The sequence below is a fragment of the Nilaparvata lugens genome, chromosome X, assembly GCF_014356525.2.
Source record: "Nilaparvata lugens isolate BPH chromosome X, ASM1435652v1, whole genome shotgun sequence".
NCBI classification, from domain to species: domain Eukaryota; kingdom Metazoa; phylum Arthropoda; class Insecta; order Hemiptera; family Delphacidae; genus Nilaparvata; species Nilaparvata lugens.
In genome coordinates, this window is record NC_052518.1 from 14,538,823 (window position 1) to 14,558,827 (window position 20,005).

At 35.5% G+C, this 20,005-nt stretch overlaps 1 protein-coding gene across 4 annotated transcripts in view; it reads left to right on the forward strand.

The window, feature by feature from the left end:
- The first annotated feature begins 1,482 nt into the window (after nt 1-1,482).
- The window catches only part of LOC111054550 (SAGA complex subunit spt3), a 34,583-nt gene continuing 16,060 nt past the window's right edge, over nt 1,483-20,005 (forward strand). The window contains exons 1-5 of one of the 4 annotated variants that reach the window (XM_022341603.2): nt 1,512-1,862; nt 4,748-4,843; nt 11,170-11,388; nt 15,462-15,685; nt 16,650-16,890. In XM_022341603.2, coding sequence (XP_022197295.1) covers nt 1,793-1,862; nt 4,748-4,843; nt 11,170-11,388; nt 15,462-15,652 — 576 coding nt within the window. In that variant the 5' untranslated portion in view covers nt 1,512-1,792 and the 3' untranslated portion in view covers nt 15,653-15,685; nt 16,650-16,890. Of the gene's footprint in view, nt 1,863-4,541; nt 4,844-11,169; nt 11,389-15,461; nt 15,686-16,649; nt 16,891-20,005 lie in introns of those variants that run through there. The other 3 variants (XM_022341604.2, XM_039442492.1, XR_005573186.1) reach the window with 3 other exon arrangements.

Here is a 20,005-nt window from a genome sequence, read left to right on the forward strand (position 1 = left end):
TTGCAGTTGTTCACAATCTGGTATTGAGCTTAAATTTTGTTATAGGAGGAAAAAATTGAAATTCATTGTGTAAAGCACAATATGATAGCATTATATTTTAAAAATTCAAATATATCAAACTTCATGTTCTAAAAATTTGTGTTGGAGAAGATTTGCTCTATTACCACTGTTTTACGGCCCCCAACTTTGTCCATATGTGTTATTGTCTAGCCTACTATAGTGAGGCCACCTTATATAATGACAGTGTTTGATTAGCAATGCTATTGCTATCCTTATCTTTCATTCAACAAAGTGGATAGCTCTATCTCTTTCTCGCTTTACTCTGTCGCCAGATCATCTTTCAACAATGTAGAATTATTAATTGATTAACAAAATATTTCATCTTAATTAAGTAAATTTATTGTTTAATAAAATATAATTATTTTAAACGAGAATAAACCGTTAATATTACATTAATAAACATATTCTACCCTCTATAGAAGGCATTGTCAAGACAGAGGTTCGGCAACGTATTTCTGCTATCTTTCTCCCCTGCCATCAAAGAGGTAGGCTATATTTAAGGTCTTTGTCTGCCATTATAACGTGGACCTCACTAGTCACTATATGGTGCGGTCTACGTTATAATGACAGTATTTGATCAACTTTGGTTTTGCTATCCTAGTTTATCATTCGACAAAGCCGGTGGTACTATCCTTTTCTAGGTCCACAACGATGCCAATTATGTTTTTGACAGTGTAGAAATATAATTTATTAATGCAGAGAATCGGTATCGCTATTCTTCTATCTTTATCCACTGCCATTATAACGTGGACCGCACTATAGACCACTTTATCCTTCTTGCTATAGACCACGGTATAGGTTATGATACTGGTATTGGTATAAATATTGAAAGGTTATATCAAAATTATTTTCATTGAAATTATCTTATTATAAAAACGATTTCTATTTTGCTATTATTTCTAAGAGAAATTGAAATAGAATGCCCACCAAGCAACTTTATTTCTGTTGTTTTGAAGTTCAGATTGGTGTATCACAGATTTTTAAATTAGCCAATATTTCAGGTTTGTATGAAACTAAAAACCTGATCTCAAAGCAAATTTTTGAATCAAATTATAAAAAAAAATATTTTATTGATGGATTTATTCAATTTGACATGAAATTGATCATCTTATCAAGGAAATGGAAACTAATATTAGATCAAATTTAATGGGATGCATTGAGTAAAAGCTGTGTACAATCATCAGTGGCAAAGGAGCCATAAGGCCAATTTGAGATAGACTTGGCAACGCTGTTGTGCCATCTTTCTTCACTGCCATAATAATGTGAACCTCACTATATATGTGTGCCAAGCTCCCGTCCAAACTTGACTCATCGCTTCACCGTCCGCGAGTACTGTACCTGTAATCCTTCCTGTAATCCTTCCTATGATAACTGTGACAGTTCCAGTCGGTACTCTGTATGTTGGACATTGATGAAGAACTTATATTGCGGTGTTTGTAAATTTTTAGTTTGTGAAAGTTATTGAGGTTATGTTGTCTTTCCCAGATTTTCACGTAACTGAACTGAAAGAAAACTGTAGGTAATTAATCAGTTTATTGATTATGGTTCTGTTTCACAGTTTCCAAGTTTAGTAGCAGCTAACTTCTCATTCATTGTGTTAGATAACTCACAATCACTCATGATTGATTAGACTAGTACCGTAATATTAAAATTTGATTACTTATCAGGCTTGCTTTTACTCTGACAGTAAACATACACAACTTTTCAAGTTGTAGTCTACTTCCGAAGAAAAATGGCATCAAGATTGAGATCTCCAGTCAAGTCTGTATCCAAACTGTCGGCAGATTCTCCACTCGCAGAAGGTTAGTTGGCCTAGATGAGTTTATGAACTATTTTGGCTTTAATAAACTTTGCTGGCTACTTGTACGTTCTACAGGGCTCTTTTAATCCTATTAAAAAGTTATTATTATAGTTTTTATTTTTTTCTAAGCAAATCATTTGCATGTTTCATTTTACTGTGTCCTTAATGTTTGATAAAGCCTTGTTAATCTCAAAAAGGTTTCTCTTTCGTTCTGATTTTGTTCAATTTATCAAACATTACTCATATAAAACTCGAATGGATCACCTCTTGAAGCCTAAAGTTCTGGATTTGGACACAAACTCGGCCACAGCTCAAACGGAATGGGAACATTGGCACAAAACGTTTATTAATCTCATTTCAACAATACAAACGACGGATGCAGAAAAACTCAAAATATTCATAAATTTCATATCTCCAGCAGTATTCGAACGAATAAGTCACTGTGGTACGTATATCGATGCTAGTTCATTTCAAAAATTGTATACTAGGCCAGTTAACGAGATATTTGCACGTCATGAACTTGAACTAAAAAATCTGGTGTGGTACACTCACACAACTTTCCTTGCTCATTGAACTGTAAGCACCATTCTTAAACGAGAATAATTTAGGGGAATAACATAATGACGATTGGCGGCAACATATTTGAAACTACGATCTGACTTCTGTATATGTGTATATATATATAATTGCTTTCAGAGTACTTTTTCCTTTGTGTAAATTGTGAAATTCGATGATTTTTTTAAAAGTCGTCAAAACAGCTGTTCTACACATAAAATATCTCGACTATGTGTTCTTTTTATGAAGTGACCTACCTACCTCATGCACGAGAAGGAGGCTACAAAGTCCATTTCTCAAGGATGGGGTGGACCCCCCATTAGTTTCCCAGGAAGGAGACTCATGTCAGTTGTTAGGGCTTATAAATAGCTATCCATGGTATAAATTTGAAGAAAATTGTTAGAGTCGTTTTTGAGAAAACCGTGAATAACATGGTTTTTTAGTGATTATCCGCCATTTTTCTCGAGGATATTACGCAGCTCCTGCAATTTTTCCAGAAATGAGACTCATATCAGTTGATAAGGCTTATAAATATCTATCCATGGTATAAATTTGAAGAAAATCGATAAAGCCGTTATCGAGGAAACCGTGAAAAACATGGTTTTTTAGTGATTATCTGCCATTTCTCAAGAATATTACAGAGCTCCTGCAATTTTCCCAGAAATGAGACTCATGTCAGTTGATAGGGCTTATGAATGCTATCCATGGTATAAATTTGAAGGAAATTGTTAGAACCGTGTTCGAAAAAACCGTGAAAAACATGGTTTTTTAGTAAATATCCGCCATTTTGAATTCAATTTCATTGAATTTCTTATTGGCGGATCCTCATGGTATAAGGACCTCAAGTTTGAAATTTCAAGTCAATCGGTTGATTAGGAATGGAGTTATCGTATCACAGACATACACACATACACACACACACACACACACACACACACACACACACACACACACACCAACACCCATAAATCATGTTTTTGGACTCTTAGACTCAATCATGTTTTTGGGGAACTTTAGAATCAGCATATCGTGACTCACTTAGGTTCAACTCGTGCTCATTGCTACTCAACGCCGCATAGCCAGTAGCCAAATCCTCACTTGAATCTCTACTCAGGCTGTGCCTGTTATTGCACAAGCTACTCAATCAAGAAAAGAATTCAAAGTATGTGATTACTGTAGCTTCAACTCTCACTTCAAAAATGAATGTCCTGCTCGCAATATATTTTGTAAGAAATGTGGAATAAAAGGGCATTATGCAAAACTGTGCAGATCAAATCAGACCCACAAGAATAATGAACTTGTATCAGCAGCAGAGATCTGTAATTCATCACCTCCAGGAATCAGTGAAGCTAGTGTACCAGCATTGTTGAATGATTTTAGAGTAGCCGCGCTTATTGATACTGGCAGTTCCAGTAGTTTCGTTAATAAACAACTTGCAAAAGATCTGAAATTGAAATTTACTCTAATGAACAGATTTGTATGGCTACTTCCTCTCTCCGACCATCAGTTGTTGGGCAATGCTCAGTTAACCTCTCAATTCTTGGCCACAAGCATAAAAATGTTATTCTCCTTGTTCTCAAAGATCTCTGCTGTGATGTATTACTCGATAATGATCTATTGTCTAATCATTCAGGTATGTATATGTTTTTTGATGGAACAAGAGACCCACTAAAAGTATGTGGTCATGCCTGAAGTCAAACCTGCTTTGCTGTTTCAGCACATTACTCCAAACACCAAACCCATTGCTGTAAAATCAAGACATTACAATCAAACCTACATGGAATTCATTACTCAAGAGATAGATAAACTTATAAAAGAAGGTATCATAGAGCCAAGTGTCTAGCTCAAGTCTTTGTAACTTCCAATGATAATCATAAAAAGCGTATGGTGATAGATTACTCCTAGACGATTAACAGATTTACTCCACTGGACGCATACTCCCTACCGAATATAGAAGAAGTATTTGAAAAGGTTGCTAGATATTCTGTATTTAGTATTATTGATGTTCGAAGTGCTTATCACCAGATATAAATCAGGAATTGTGACAAATTATATACGGCTTTTGAAGCAGCTGGCCGACTCAATCAGTTTAAACGTACCTATACCTTTTGGAGTAAGGTATCAGATGAGTATCAGTTGAGCAGTCGAAGAGGCAAGTTGTGTTTTTGTTCTCTCTCTTATCTGACCTTATAAAGTCTTTCAAAATGAAGTGCGATTTCTGTAAAAGTGAGGTGCAGGACCGTGATGTGTTGTTGTGTTCAAAATGTAGAATTGACTGTCACTTTTCTTGTCAGTCAGTTAAAGAATCTAATTTTCGTAAAATGTCCGCAGAAACTAAATCTAAATGGATTTGCTTGAACTGTAAGTCAGTCGGAGCAGGCTCTAAAGCGGCTGGCTTATCATCATCCACCGATAGTGAAAAGGAAGGTAAGAGTGGCAGTGCTTCACAATCACGCTCTCTGTATCAGGCTGACCTTGATGCTATTGGCAGTGTTATCAAGACAATGATTCAAGCTGAACTGGCCCCCCTTACACAAGAATTTAGTGCCATTAGAGAATCAATTGATTTTATATCAACCGAATTCGATAATTTCAAGAAAGAACTTTCTGCTTTTAAATCTAATGTTAAAACTCTGAATGAAGAAAATGCTATTCTGAAAAGTGCCAATTCCCAACTGAAATCTGAACTGTACTCGCTTCAAGAATATACACGTAGAGATAATCTAATTATCACAGGAATCCCGGAAACGGGTAATGAGTCCGTTTATGATATATTTAACAAAGTGTCAAACACAATCAACAGCTAGCTGACATCTAAAGACATTAGTACGGCTCATAGGCTACCAACTAAAAATAAAGCAAATATTAAACCTATTGTCGTGAAATTTCTTCATAGACAAGATAAGGAATCGTGGCTTGCTAATTTCAAAAACGTATCATCAAATGACAGGGCTAATCATGGTATTTCGACGAAGTCAATCGATAATATGTATCCGGACGGCAAGGTGTTCGCTCATCAACACCTTCCAGCACATATCCTGGATCGGCTCAAGGTGGTGAGGGGCGTCGCCTTCCAAAAGGGCTACAAATACGTATGGGCAGGGAAGGAGAAAATATACGTCCGGAAGGATGCTACCCAGTGGGCAATATTGATTCGTAGTAAAGAGGATTTGAACACTCTATGAATCATAGATTCATTATTTTAAATATGTATGAACTAGACAAATTGATCGAATTAAGGTTTCATTTTATTTTATATGTCAACTATTATTTGAAGGTGAAAGTATTACTTCAATGTGAATACAGGTGCAGTTATGGTTCGCTTTTCAAGCATTGTTTATTTTTTATTAAATACATCTTGAGTGAGGGTCGAATTTCTATGATTTTGGTAATTTTTGCCATTCTAAAACTTGTGGTAACGATTATTGAGTTCATTTTTTTCCATTTTTTTATTTTTTGTTTTCATTTTCTTACTAAAAAAAACTTGAGTTTTTTATATGAATATGTGGGTTTTGGGAAGTCCCATGTATTATCTATTATATTACATTCTTCTGTATATTTTGTTTTTTGTATTTCAATTGTTTTATTTAATTCTCTAAAATTATGACGCTAGCAAGATTACTTAGTTCAATTGAGGAAGTGAATACCTTTTCCTCAGAATCAGTAGGCATTGGCATCTATCACCAAAACATACGGAGCATGCAATCAAACTTTGAATCATTCCTATTATATCTTAATGGTCTAACTGTGAAACCAGCGATAATTATTCTTAGCGAGGCCTGGTTACAGCATGAGAATGATGTTCTATTATATCAAATAGATAACTATGAGAGCTTTTCAGTATTCTCTGCTTTATCTAGGGCTAGTGGTATTGTCGCTTATGTGCACAATTCCATTGATGCGAGGACGGGTGATTTCCAGATTCCGAATTGTGATTGCCTACTTCTGAATTGTATATATGGGAATCGCAAATTCTCAGTAATGGGTATTTATAGATTGCACATTGGTGATCGTAGATTATTTGTTAATAATCTGAGAAATGCTCTTCAGAATGTAAAAATGAATGATTTGATCTGTGTCGGAGATTTCAATATAGATATTAACCTAGACGACATTGTTGTAAATGATTATTTAAACTGCTTAAGCAGTAATGGTCTTGAACAGCTGATTGATGTCAACACAAGGGTGGTGGAGTTGTCTTTAACTTGTCTCGATCACTTCTCTTATCGATCCGATTGGGCTACTGTCAGTAGAATCGCAGTAATTGATAACTTTATCACCGACCATAGAGCCTTAATAGGCTTTTTACTGGTTGGAGAGGGAAAAATATTATTACGTAATGCAACTGAATTCAATAAACTTGATTATGATTTAATTTCTGAACACATAAAGGCTCAATCATGGATAGGTGTACTCGAAGTGGATGATACAAATACAGCATTTGATAAATTCTATAGTATTATGAACAATATTTTGAATAAATCCGTGAAGCAAGTGAAATATAGAAATAATCTGAAAATGATAAAACCGTGGATGACCCCTGGGTTGACAAACAGTATAGCAGTACGTGATAAATTGTACAAGTTACATAAAAGAATGCCTGATAATATTACACTCAAAAATAAATTCATAACTATGAGAAATAATGTAAAGCAGTGGATAAAAGATGCAAAATGTAAATACTATTCAGACAACGTGAATTTACACGATAAAAATCCAAGGACAAAATGGGAAGTATTACATTCAATCTTGCCTGGTGAAAATAAAAGAAGCCATGGGATTCAACTTAACGAAAGTGGCTCATTGATTAGTGATAGCAAGAGCTTTGCAGATATATTCAATAAATATTTTATTGAACTTCCTAAAAGACTCTCCCAGACTTGTCCACCAAAAACAGATCATATAATACAGCGATACTCAAATGAATTCAAAACGGAACTAAATGTCAGGTCAATTTTTCTGGATCTGATCAGTAGTGAAGAACTTATACAAATTTTTAAAAAACTCGATATGAATGAGAGCTCGGGTAACGATAGAATAACAGCTAGAATTTTGAAGCAGAATATCTCATATCTTTCCCAGGTTATTACATACTTATTCAATCTCTCAATAGTTGAAGGGAAATTTCCAAATGTCTTGAAAATCGCAACTGTTATACCGATTTTTAAAAAAGGGGACAGATTGTCCAAAACTAACTACCGTCCCATTTCTCTACTACCTACCCTATCAAAAATATTCGAAAAACTTATAAAAAAGAGAATTCTGAATTTCTTAGATAGTAACAACTTTTTCTCTCAGCAACAGTTTGGCTTCAGAGAAAATCTTAGTACTGAACTGGCACTTCAGCATTTCCTGCAGAATGTATATAAGGGATTAAATAAAAAACAAGGTAAAAATGCAGCTGGTTTGTTTATCGACATAAGTAAAGCATTTGATACAGTTGATCATGATCTTTTGCTACATAAATTATGGCGAGCAGGTATCAGAGGCATTGCAGGTATAGAGGCCGTTGGAGTTGCTTAAAACTTTCCTTCAGGAAAGAAGACAATCAGTTAAAATCAATAATGAGATTAGTTGCCCTTTGGTAATCTGTCATGGAGTACCGCAGGGATCTGTCCTGGGACCTATATTATTTTTAATATATATCAAAGACTTATTTAAGGGTGACTTCAATGGGGAAATAACTACTTTTGCTGATGACACTGCATTGTCATATAATACAGACAATAAAATCCAACTTCAGTTGGATTTATTCAAATCCAGCAGGATTTGGATAAACTATCACTCTGGTTTTCTTGTAATAAATTATCTATGAATGTACAGAAAACGAATTATATTATTTTCAGTCTTGCTGGGAGTCAAAGCCTTCTGGATCCTATACTTCTTCACTCATTTGACTGCAGACGAGACCAATGTGATTGTCCCATAGTTAAAATGGAATCCACAGTAAAATATTTGGGTGTGTTCCTGGATAACAACCTATCTTGGAAACAACATATATCAGTCCTTAAAAAGTCTCTCCACTTTTACCTCAGAACAATGTTCAGATTGAAGGGGCTTTGCAATCAGAATATACTAATCTATTATGCGTTTGCCCATTCAAGACTTAGTTATGGTTTGAGTTGTTGGGGGGGGGTGCCTATTACACTACTTTGATCCTATAATTAAGCTACAAAAATCATTTATTAGAGTAGTTGCTGGCGTGGGTTATAGAGACCACTCTTTTCCACTATTTCTCCAATCTGGGATTTTGCCGCTGAGACATATGTATGTTCACAAGGTATTGTCCATGTTTTACTTGATAAGTGGAAATGACGGTGTAACAGTGGACTATTGTGATTTGGTTGAGGGTCCCCATTTAACAAGAGGAGTGGTAAATCACAACTATGAGGAGTCAGGCCAAACTGCACTCTTTTTAGGAAGTCATTTATTTTTCTTACACTTAAATTTTTCAATCAATTACCCAATGATATCAAACTACCATTTTATTGTTTGAAGCTATGAAATAATCTATACTCTATGCAATGATAGTTTCCATTGATCCAGAAGCTTCCTTGTTGTAGAAACCGATGCATCAAATGTTGCAATTGCTGCTACTCTATCACAATTGGGCAAACCTGTTGCTTTCTTCTCCCGAACCCTATTAGTCGAATTCAGAATGAACAGAATGACATCATCCAGCTATAGAAAAAGAAGCTTGTGCCATAGTTGAAGCCGTTCGTAAATGGCGCCACTTTCTTCTAATGCGATACTTACAACTTATCACAGATGAAAGATCAGTCGCTTTCATATTTTCCAAACTATTAAAAATGTAAAAATCAGTCGCTTTCATATTTTCCAAACTTATTAAAAATGTAAAAATTTGTTGCTGGCGCTTAGAACTCTCCTGTTTCACATATGACATCACCTACCGCCCAGGAAAAGAGAATGAAAAAAACAGCAGATGCTTTATTCCGAATGTGTGCTAACGTAACAAGTAGAATACAAAACCTCCAGAAATAACATGAAACACTCTGTCATCCAGGTACAGCCCGATTTTATCACTGGATGAAAAGTAAAAATCTGTCATTCTCCCTTGATGAAGTACGACAGGCCTTAAACCAATGCAGAGTGTGTGCAAAAATGAAACTAAAATTTTACAGCCACAAAGGAACTCTTATCAAAGCTACATCATCATTTGAACGCCTCAACTTAGACTTTAAGGGCCCGATACCTTCAAAAACCAGAAATCATTACATTCTGACAGTGATTGATGAATACTCTAGATACCCTCTAGCTATACCTTGCCCTGATATGTCTTCCACAACTGTTATTAAGGCCTTAGAAAGTATATTTTTATGTTTGGAACACCAGCGTGTTTATATTCATTCAGATCGAGGACCATCTTTCATGTCTCAGGAACTCAAGAGCTACTTAACAATGAATGGGATTGTTTGCAGCAGAACAACACCCTATAATCCAAGAGGAAATGGACAGGCTGAAAGATACAACGGGATAATATGGAAAACAGTCCAATTGACTCTAAAATCCAGAAAACTCGCAATCACACACTGGGAGGACTGCCTACAAGAAGCACTCCATGCGATCAGGCCCCTACTATGAACATCCACCAATGAAACTTCACACGAAAGAATATTCCGTTTTCCTAGACGAACAGGAAATGGCGGATCAATTTCATCTTGGTTCATCTCACCAGGACCCGTATTACTCAGAAAGCACGTGAGATCATCGAAGTATGACCCGCTTGTTGAAGAGGTTACACTGCTTCAAAGAGATGGTGAATACGCTAACGTACAATTTCCAGATGGGAGAGAAAAGACAGTGTCTACGAGGGATCTAGCTCCCACTGGGCCCATAGCCAGCTCGGAAGAAGAAGTAGAAGAACCACCATCATCCTTACAGAGTCCAAGAACCAGAGTCGGAATCAAAACCAGAATGGTATTCCAGAATTGTTTCGCCAGACACCCAAGGAACGGAGGATCCACATTCAGTTGAAGAGCCTGGCGTTAGTGAAGCTAACGGAAATCGAAGAAGCACAAGGACAAAAAGGCTTCCAACTTATTTAAAGGACTGTGAACATTCATCCTCCTAGGTGGAGTGAATGTGATGATATTGATCATATGATCTATAATCATATGCTCACTAGCTATAAGCAAATCAAATTCAAATTCAAATAATCTTTATTCACACAAGAGAAAAAATACAGCAGCAGAGACATATATGCATAATGAATATTCCCCACAAAGACAACAAATCTGGGTGTGTGGAATGAGTTCTTTGAACTGCATTATATTAACAATAACAGTTGAAGATTTACAATGAATAATAAAACAAAAGAATATGTATAAGGTACTGTAGAGTAAAAAAAATAAAAAGGCTTCTTTAAATGATGTTGAGAGCACTTAATACTGTTAACCCTAAATTTCTGTAGCATTAGAAAAAAAAAATATATAAATTAGTAATGTTCAATGGATATAGGCGGATTGGATGAGCCGCGATGCGGCGTCCCTACCAATTTCAAAAAGCCACCTCTTAAGGCAGCATTTGAAGGTGATAATGCTGACAACATTTTCCATTTGCTTCAGATGGTTTGGGATATTCCTGTACAGAATGTGACATAGATCACAATCAATAGCATTTTTCATTTTACTGTGTCATTAATTTTTTATAAAGCCTTGTTAATTTCAAAAAGGTTTCTCATTCGTTGTAATTTAGTTCATCTCAATGATTAGTTGATTATATTTTTTTTTCAGCCATAAAAAGCATGTTATTTGGACTGGGAGATAGCAGTAAGCCTCTTCTCACTACTGCAAAAATGATCGAAACCGTGCTACTTCAACAAATGACAATTTTTCTTGTACAAGTTGAAGAAATAGCAATGAGACGAGATTCTTCAAAGATAGAAATGCAAGATATTGTTTTTCTCATGAGGAATGATAAAGCCAAGCTGACTAGACTCTTGAATTTTATAAGTACGTATAAATTACAATAAACTTGAACCATAATGTCTCGTTCATATTTCATAGAATAATTCTTACTTTATTCAAGATTCAGAAACTATTCTTACTTTATTACAGACTGTGACATTAATGTTATTCAGAAAGGGCCCTGTACCAGAATATTTCCAACTAGATATCTTGTTAATTTAAATTCATTTCACTTGTCGGGAATTTATTACTTTGTGTTGACGCGAATTTGCGTTTGAATGTGCTGTATAGATTTGTTTTAGTTTTTCCCCATCGCACTTGGTTGGGAGTGATCTCGCTTATCGTTTTGAGCTCCAGGCAGCTATTTGCCAGGCGTCCCGACGACGCCGAAAGAGTTCAGAATCGGATTGCTGAAAGACTGGGCGTGTCGTGGTCGATGAATCGATTGAATCGATCGTGGCCTCGCACTGACTGAGCTCCCTCCCTTATTGTCCACTTAACGGCAATTGGATCAAGCAATAAAAGGACAAAAAGAAAATTGTAACTGCCAACGAAATCAATCCTGTGTTCCCAAGATCCAAAGTGTTTATCAATGAGCTTCTTGCTCCACTGAATAGTTTTCCTAGCAAAGTGTCGATAAATCGTAATCAAATATCGGCAGGGAAAATTTTTCACTAGGATATCGGATGGCAGAATATTGTGAGTGGAGCTGATATTGAAAAACTGGGTCAGTGAGTTCATGTTTTCAAAACATGCTACATTATGTAAAAATATTTTGTGCATAATTATGTTTATGGCATTTTGCAAAAATTGCTACATAATGCATAGTTTTGGGTGTGGGCATGATTTTTTTCTCCTCTATTATTCCAGTTGTATACTCTGATCTTATATAATTGGATTAATTTCTTTATTTCTTCATTCTATTCACTAGATGAATGGCAACATAGATTACTTTAATCCACTAGAAAGTACCTCTTTCAAGAAACCACACAGAGACCAATCTTATTATGCATCAAATCTTCAACGGTAGAAATCATCTGATAAACCCCAAAAAATCCATAAGCAATGTTTATGACATATTGTGTGGCCTGATGTAGTAGGCCCAAGTCTGGTTTCAAGTAGGTACTATTATAATCATTACTTTGACTCCAAGTTTTATTTTTTGATCTCTAATGGACACTTATACCATAGAGAAACAATAGCGTAAGTGGATATCCCATTGTATAGGGTGTTTATGTGGCAACTTTTACTGTTATCTCAAGCCGATTACTGTCGATTGTTGTCGATTTTTACTGTTTTAACCGGGTAAGAGTGTATGAACGGCACAATATGAGAGATTACCAGCGTCATAAAGCTTCACGGGAAAGAACTACGTGGACTATAGGCTTGAGATAACAGTAAAAGTTGCGACATAAACGCCCTATACAATGGGATATCTACTTATGCTATTGTTTCTCTATGCTTATACTCTAATGGAAAGCTATATTAATATCATCTTCGGTATAAATGACCTTTATTGGGTTTCTCGATATAAAGTAAGGAATGATTAATATATTCCTATACCATGGGATATCTACTTATGCTATTGTTTCTCTATGCCTATACTCTAATGGAAAGTATATTAATACCATCTTCTGTATAAATGACCTTTATTGGGTTTCTCGATATAAAGTAAGGAATGATCAAAGGACAGCATGATAGTTACTAATTCTCTTTTTCCACAGATTATACTAGGTAGCTATGATTCAAGTCATATCGGTATATCTGATATAATATTAATTGTTGATTCTTTATTAATAATAATAATAATAATCAAATTGTATCTCAAATATATTATATTAAAAACAATCTATATACAGAGTGCGGCATCATAAGTTACTTTTTTGAAATGCTTACTATTCAGTTAGTTGATGACGTAGTGGAATGCTAGTAGTCACATTCGAGAGGCGTAGTTTTAAAGTTTTGTTCTCGTACAGGTCTCGAACCTGCGCTAGTAACTTGCGCTCACCGTTGAGGCCTACTTTTTGAGTGGCTATTCAGTGGTTGCAGCACAGCGCGCCTTTCGGAATCGGTTTCATTTAGCCCCGTTGGCCCGTGTTCCAGACCGTATTCAATTGTATTCGTGGGTGACTACGTTAAGAAAAGTAGGTTGTAAAAAAACGAAGATCTAAAGTTCCACAGCCCATTAGATCACGTGAAAACATCGAGACAGTGAGAGCTTCAATTTTGCAATCTCCAAGAGTTCAGCACTCTAAAATGCGTCACCCCTTGGACTTTCTGATCGTTCTGTAAGAAGGATTCTTCACAAAGATGTTTATTTCCATTCATACCAAATGTATATAATTTACAAAAAGTCTGTTTTAAATGAATACTTCTCAGAATGCCTTATCTCAATTAGAAGCGATTTGCAATGGCCGGCTCGATCTCCTAATTTGCCCCCGTGCATTTTTTTTTTTGAATCCCGTGTCTATGTAAATCATCCGAACACCCACCAAGATTTGAAGAACAACATAAGGGAGAAATTGCCAAAATTACGCAAGCAATGCTTGAAAGGGTGATATCAAATACTAAAAAGAGGTACTCTAAGGGCCGGTTTCCGAGCACGGGATTTAGCTAAGTTCTAGACTTTAACTGGCTTTAAACTCTGGAGTCAGAAAATTGGCTTTCCGAGTCAGAGCGTTAACGTAGTTGAGGACTTAAATAGACTCTGGAGTTTAGAGATCACGTTAGACCCTGGAGTTTATAATTTCGCTTTCTGAGTGAAGGGTTTATAAGTCCAGGACTTGAATTAGATTCACGCCTCTTTCCGAGTCGAGGATTTATTAAAAATCGTTGAGTCCAGAACTTGAAACAGCGTAATTTGAAACCGTCGACTGGGGTAGGCCTAGGGTTCAAATTTAAGTTCTAGACTTAACTGAGCAAACACAATTCAGTTATTGTTTTGGAGTAGATGAAAAGCCAAATAGATGTCATGGAATACCTAAATTATTTGGACTAGTCCATCTAAATTTATAATTTATAGTTTGAAAGTTTATTTTGCAATAAAATTGTATTAGAATTATGTGTAAAAAACTAACCTTATTTTACGAATGTGACTTAACCTAAAAATGTTCAAGAAAAATAATACGAGGATTGACTTGGAATTTATATTCCAATCTGAATGTTATCAATCAATGTCTATTCAACATATCAATATAACAATAATAAATTATTATTCCAGTTTTTTTTTCAAAACAAATAAGATTTCAAACTCAATAGCCTAATGGAATTTTTATTCCAAAATCACACTGGTTAGGATCAATGATCAATAATAGCAAAGTAAAACAAAATGTTTATTCATTCATCTTTCAAAAGGTTAGGTTTTGATTTGAATAGGCCTATAAAGAAATCGAAACGTATTTTCACAAAATAGTTTGGAGAGCATGCTCATTTGAATTATCCCGCTGCAATCAGCTGTTTTCGTTTTGCTATAATGCCAGCAATATAACAGCAAAATATTGTGAATTTCCCTCATGTTTACTACATTCAAGTCCTGGACTCAAATAAGTCGAGAACTTTATAGACCCAGGAGTTTAGAAGATAAAATCGTGACTCAGAAAGTCGATTTAGACCCAAGTGCTTATTTCAGTCCTGGACTCTGTAAGTCCAGAACTTATAGATCCCGAGCTCGGAAACCGCCCCCCAAGTGTATCCACAGTGGGGAACGTCACCTCAATTATATACTATTCAAAACTTCATAAAACAGAACTTCAAATACATACTTACATTTTGAAAATAAAATGAAATTTTTCTTACAATGAAAATTTCTTTACAATGAGTTATTAAGTTTGAAAAAAGGAAATCATGCCGCAACCTGTATATCTTTTCATGATTCAATAATGAATTTCCATAATTCAGATTAAATATTCAGGTAGCTCATATTTCTTCATAGCCCACAAACTATTTCGCAACGGTGCGGAGCTAGGAAAAATACCCATGTCTAACGCCAGTTAACGATGATCAACCAATGTTAATCAGGTGCTGACTTTATAATGTGAATCTCACTATAGAAACAGTGGCTGGCATCAATTTTGCAAAAAAATCTTAGTTATCTCATTCTTTTTTTCTTTCTGTTTCAGATTTCAAAGATACCAAGGGTAGGTGTAAGACCGGAGTGGTGACAGCGAATGGTCACATCAAGATGAAATTGTCGAAAAGAATATATGATTGCTTGCAGTTTCTGAAAGCCATTGGCATTACAGGCGTATGTGACCCCTCTGCTGATGACGATCTCACGTCAAAGGAACGACTAGTCAGAATTCAGAATTGACATTACTTCTGAAAGCCTCAGCTACAGCACTGGGTAAAATGAGCATATTTTTATCCTGATATTTATAAGTCTGTATTAAGCTCTTTGAAGTTGTTGGTCGGGCTCGGATTGTCGGCCGTCTTCTTCAATACAGTCGGTGACGACTACATTTTCTTTGCTGTAGAAAGACTCGCAAGAATCTTCCAGATTTTCTTTGCGTTCCAGTTCCTTAGCGATTAATACCATCTGCTCACTATCACTAATATATACAAGCTCTGACAATTACCGTGTAAAATGCACCGAATTGAACATGTCCACAACACAACGCGGAAGGAAGAATTCTCAAATCGTAGGCACAGTTTTGTTTAGTGAATTCGAACTGAGGAGATGAATGTCCATTATTCACTTTTTCGGTGTCGTGTGTGAAAACTGAAATTTACTCGATTGGCAGAGAATTTTGTAGCTGCCTTTGAGTTGAAAATGAAAACAGCTGTATTGTGAATTGGCTTTCCCTGCTCTGTTTACTTGCCGACAGAAGTCAGCTGCTACCGCCTGCCATGCTGCCATTGATGCGCTTGCGGGAAGGCTAAGCCTTGGCAACGGATATCGAAGCGGAGTTGGAGTTATATAGCTGTAACTGAAGGAAATTATTTATTTCACGTAAATATCTTGGCTGTTGCAGCAAGCCGGTAGACTGACTGATCGCTATTTCCGGCCAAGTTTATTCTTAATGTTATTTATTTGCTTATGACATCAGCTACGTAACGGAGCATCATTGCAGCAAGACAGGCGGAAACAGCCAAAGGCTTTCCGCAAGTAAACAGAGCAGGGAAAGCCAATTTACAATACAGCTGTTTCCACTTTCAACTCAAAGGTGAATAGCTACAATTCGAACCCTCGAATCCCTGTATATCATATTGTTGTCATCCATTGAAAAAACTCAAAGAAGTCAACCATTGAATTCTCATTTCGCCTCCACACAATACAGTTTCCACAAATTTCTTGTTATTTTTTTCAGTGAATATGACAATTTTTTAAAATCAAGATGATCGTCGTTTTTCCGCAAAGACAAAAAGGCGAAGTTGTGGCGTGCACTGAAGAGAATCGCACCGGACCCTTTGTCCAAATTGAAGAAAGATACTGAAGACTTTATCAGTTACTTGGCTAAAGAGACAATTGCTTTGGTGGTAGAGTACGCTCGACTTGTGCAGCAAGACAAGTCCGTGACTCCTGCAGATCCGTTCCGTAGAGCAAGAATGGTGAGAATCATATTATTTATAATTAATTGAACGGGCGTTAGCGAGTTCTTAATTTTAACTCAAGGCCAAAATCTGTCTCCGGCTGTTTGTTTGTGTGCATGCTCTACAATAACTTTCGAATGCTTTGATCGATTAAATTTTGTTTATGTTCTTCGATCCTTTCTACAGATACAGTAACATTTTACAGACTCCGTCCTTTTACAAACAAAAACGGATAGGCTCTTAATATAACTATGTATTTGTATGCTATAGATAGGCTCAATAATCACAAGAGAAAAAATCATACAAAATTAATATGGAATTTTCTAATTGATTCCAACTAGAGATTTCAATAGAAGAACTGATCAGAATATCAGAGGCATTTTAGCATATTTTTGTGCAAGATTTTCTCATTCAAGAAAATAATTTTTTATAAATGGACAACAGTTGAGAGAAGGCGGCAATTTTGGTCTCTTTGTATTAGAAAATCAGAGTGATAGTTCATGACCGAGTTCTTTAGCCCAGGGAGCTCACTAGTTGAAATACTGCAATTATGATTGTAGGCTAATATTTTCTTATTGAACTAAATTCCAATCAAAACAGATTTGATGTTTAGATTTAACATTTTGTCAGAATGGAAAAATGTTGGATTTGGTTGGTGTCAATAGTGATGCTTACTAATAAAATTATTAATAATTCCATAAATATTGTGAATGCTTGATTATTGGTGCTGAATTACAAATTTTTATTTGCACAAAATTTTATTCAATCAATCAATAATCCTTCATTGTCATGAAACACAAAGTGTTGTAACAAACGTCAAGATACAATAAAATTAAAAACAGTCAAAAAAATTTGAACAACAAATTTGGCAAATAGTAATAAATAGCAGTGGTAATTAATAAATTACTTGTTATTTAAAAAAAATTAAATCAATATTTGATATAATTTAGTAGTTATTAAAACGAAGGATTAAAAGGAAATTTAACTTTTATGATAAAATTGAAACATCGCGAAGATTTGTTTTTCTTTTGAATATCACTTCTCTCGGAATCATGGGACGTCGTAATGCGTGATAATTTTATATCAAATTAACGGGGAGAATGTCTCCTTTCAATTGGTTTCTGGGTCATTTTTATCCGACCTATAGTTATTTTTTAATTAATGATTATGTTCGTTAATGTCGAGACATTTAGAGCAGAAAACATGATATTTTCGACATGCTAGAACCTTTTTTATTTCAAAAGATAAATAGGTGGTGAAAGCGAGAAAGTTTCCTATAAATAATTGAAATTATTTTTCCAACTGTCAAATTTACTTGGAAGAACGTATTTTGGCCTCTCAGGAGTTTCAAAGTCAAGGATAGCGGCTGAATGGTGGACCACCATTATGCTATCAATAGCTGGGATCAACAAAAACAAAATACAAAACGATTGAAAAATTCAGCAACTGCAAGCCACATGATTATAAAATAATGAAAATGACAACCTCGCCTCGAATGATCCAAGCAGTGTTTTATTACAGCTTTTCTAGAGGTCTAGAGGCAATCAGCTGCTTGCGTTTGAAATAATTCACTCAAATATCTTGTAAATTGCCAGCCTTTAGCATACAATTTAGTACACAATGCATATCATGCAGCCTTTAATGTTCCAACTACTTTTGAAAATTGCAAAAATAATTTCAATTATTTCTGAGAAACTTTCTCGCTTCCACACCCACTTATCTTCTGAAACAAAAAGGTTTCCAGCATGTCGAAAATTTCATGTTTTCTGCTTGAAATGTATAAAAATTGACGAACATAATCATTAATTAAAAAATAACTATAAGTCGGATAAAAAATGATCCAGACACCAATAGAAAGGAGACATTCTCTCCTTTAATTTGATATAAAATTATTACGTATTACGACGCCCCATGATTCTGAGAGAAGTGTTATTCAAAAGAAAAACAAATCTTCGCAATGTTTCCAATTTTATCATAAAAGTTGAATTTATTTTTAATCCTTCAACCCTGAAACTTTTTTAGCACTACTAGGATATCGGGGATGGTATTCTACATCCAATTCTGACGTTGGGAATTTGGAAAATTGGAAATTTGAGAAAGTTGCAATTTTACACGAATTGGCAACCTTGTAATTTATTTGGATGGAGGACCAAGTCTCAACTTATTCTACACAGACTATAATTGAGTGTGAGCAAATCAATAATTAACAATTAATAAACATCAATCAGTTTTAAAGAAATTAAACAATATATTTACTCAAAGACTTGAAACATTTGTACTTTACATTGAAAAGCGATTTTCCTATCTTTCAATTTTGCAAATTCGTTGAGAATGTTGTCAGTGTCCATTTTGTTTATCAAATCATTCTCAATGGCCATTGTTGCCATTCCACTCAAACGGTCCTGACAAATGGTGGATCTGAGATACGTTTTTATCACTTTCAACTTGGAATACTTCTTTCACCACTTGCTACTGAAACAGGGAGCGTCATATAATCCATATAATCATTTTTTGTGATATACGATAAGGCCGCACATGGAGAACCAACCATTCAGACCTCAATTATCGTACAGGCGGCTCAAAATTATCAAACAGGAGACGGAGTGGGGGGCGTCTGCCGGGTGAGTCCCAGTAGATGACAGAGGGGTGCTCAACAGACGAGTTCAGTTATTATCTGGGAATAGAAATAAATAAAGTAGTGGGGGTATGCACAAGGGTCCCACCTCGGTATATGATTTACCCTAACTCCTTTCCAGTACTCCTACAATTTGGAAACTGACTTTCAATCTCTAGTCTCCTAATTCTAATACTGAACATTGGCCCCCTTTCGTTGGCGCCCTACTTTGCTTACCCCTTAAACCGGCCCTGAACCTGCCTCTAGTTGAATAATTATGAATGTCACCATTTCGACTATATTCATTCAGGTTTTCTTCAAGTACATCAAACAAGTGAATACATATAAAGATGAGAGAGTCAAGACGCCTAGTTTACGAAAAAGTGGCCTACATGTTAACATGTTGCTAGAGGTGGTGCCTGGCAAATTATTCTAATGGCCTTCTTCTGTAGTCTAAAAAGTTTAATAGCTGCCGAACAATTGCCCCAGAGCTGAATCCCATAGGCTAAGTGGCTATAG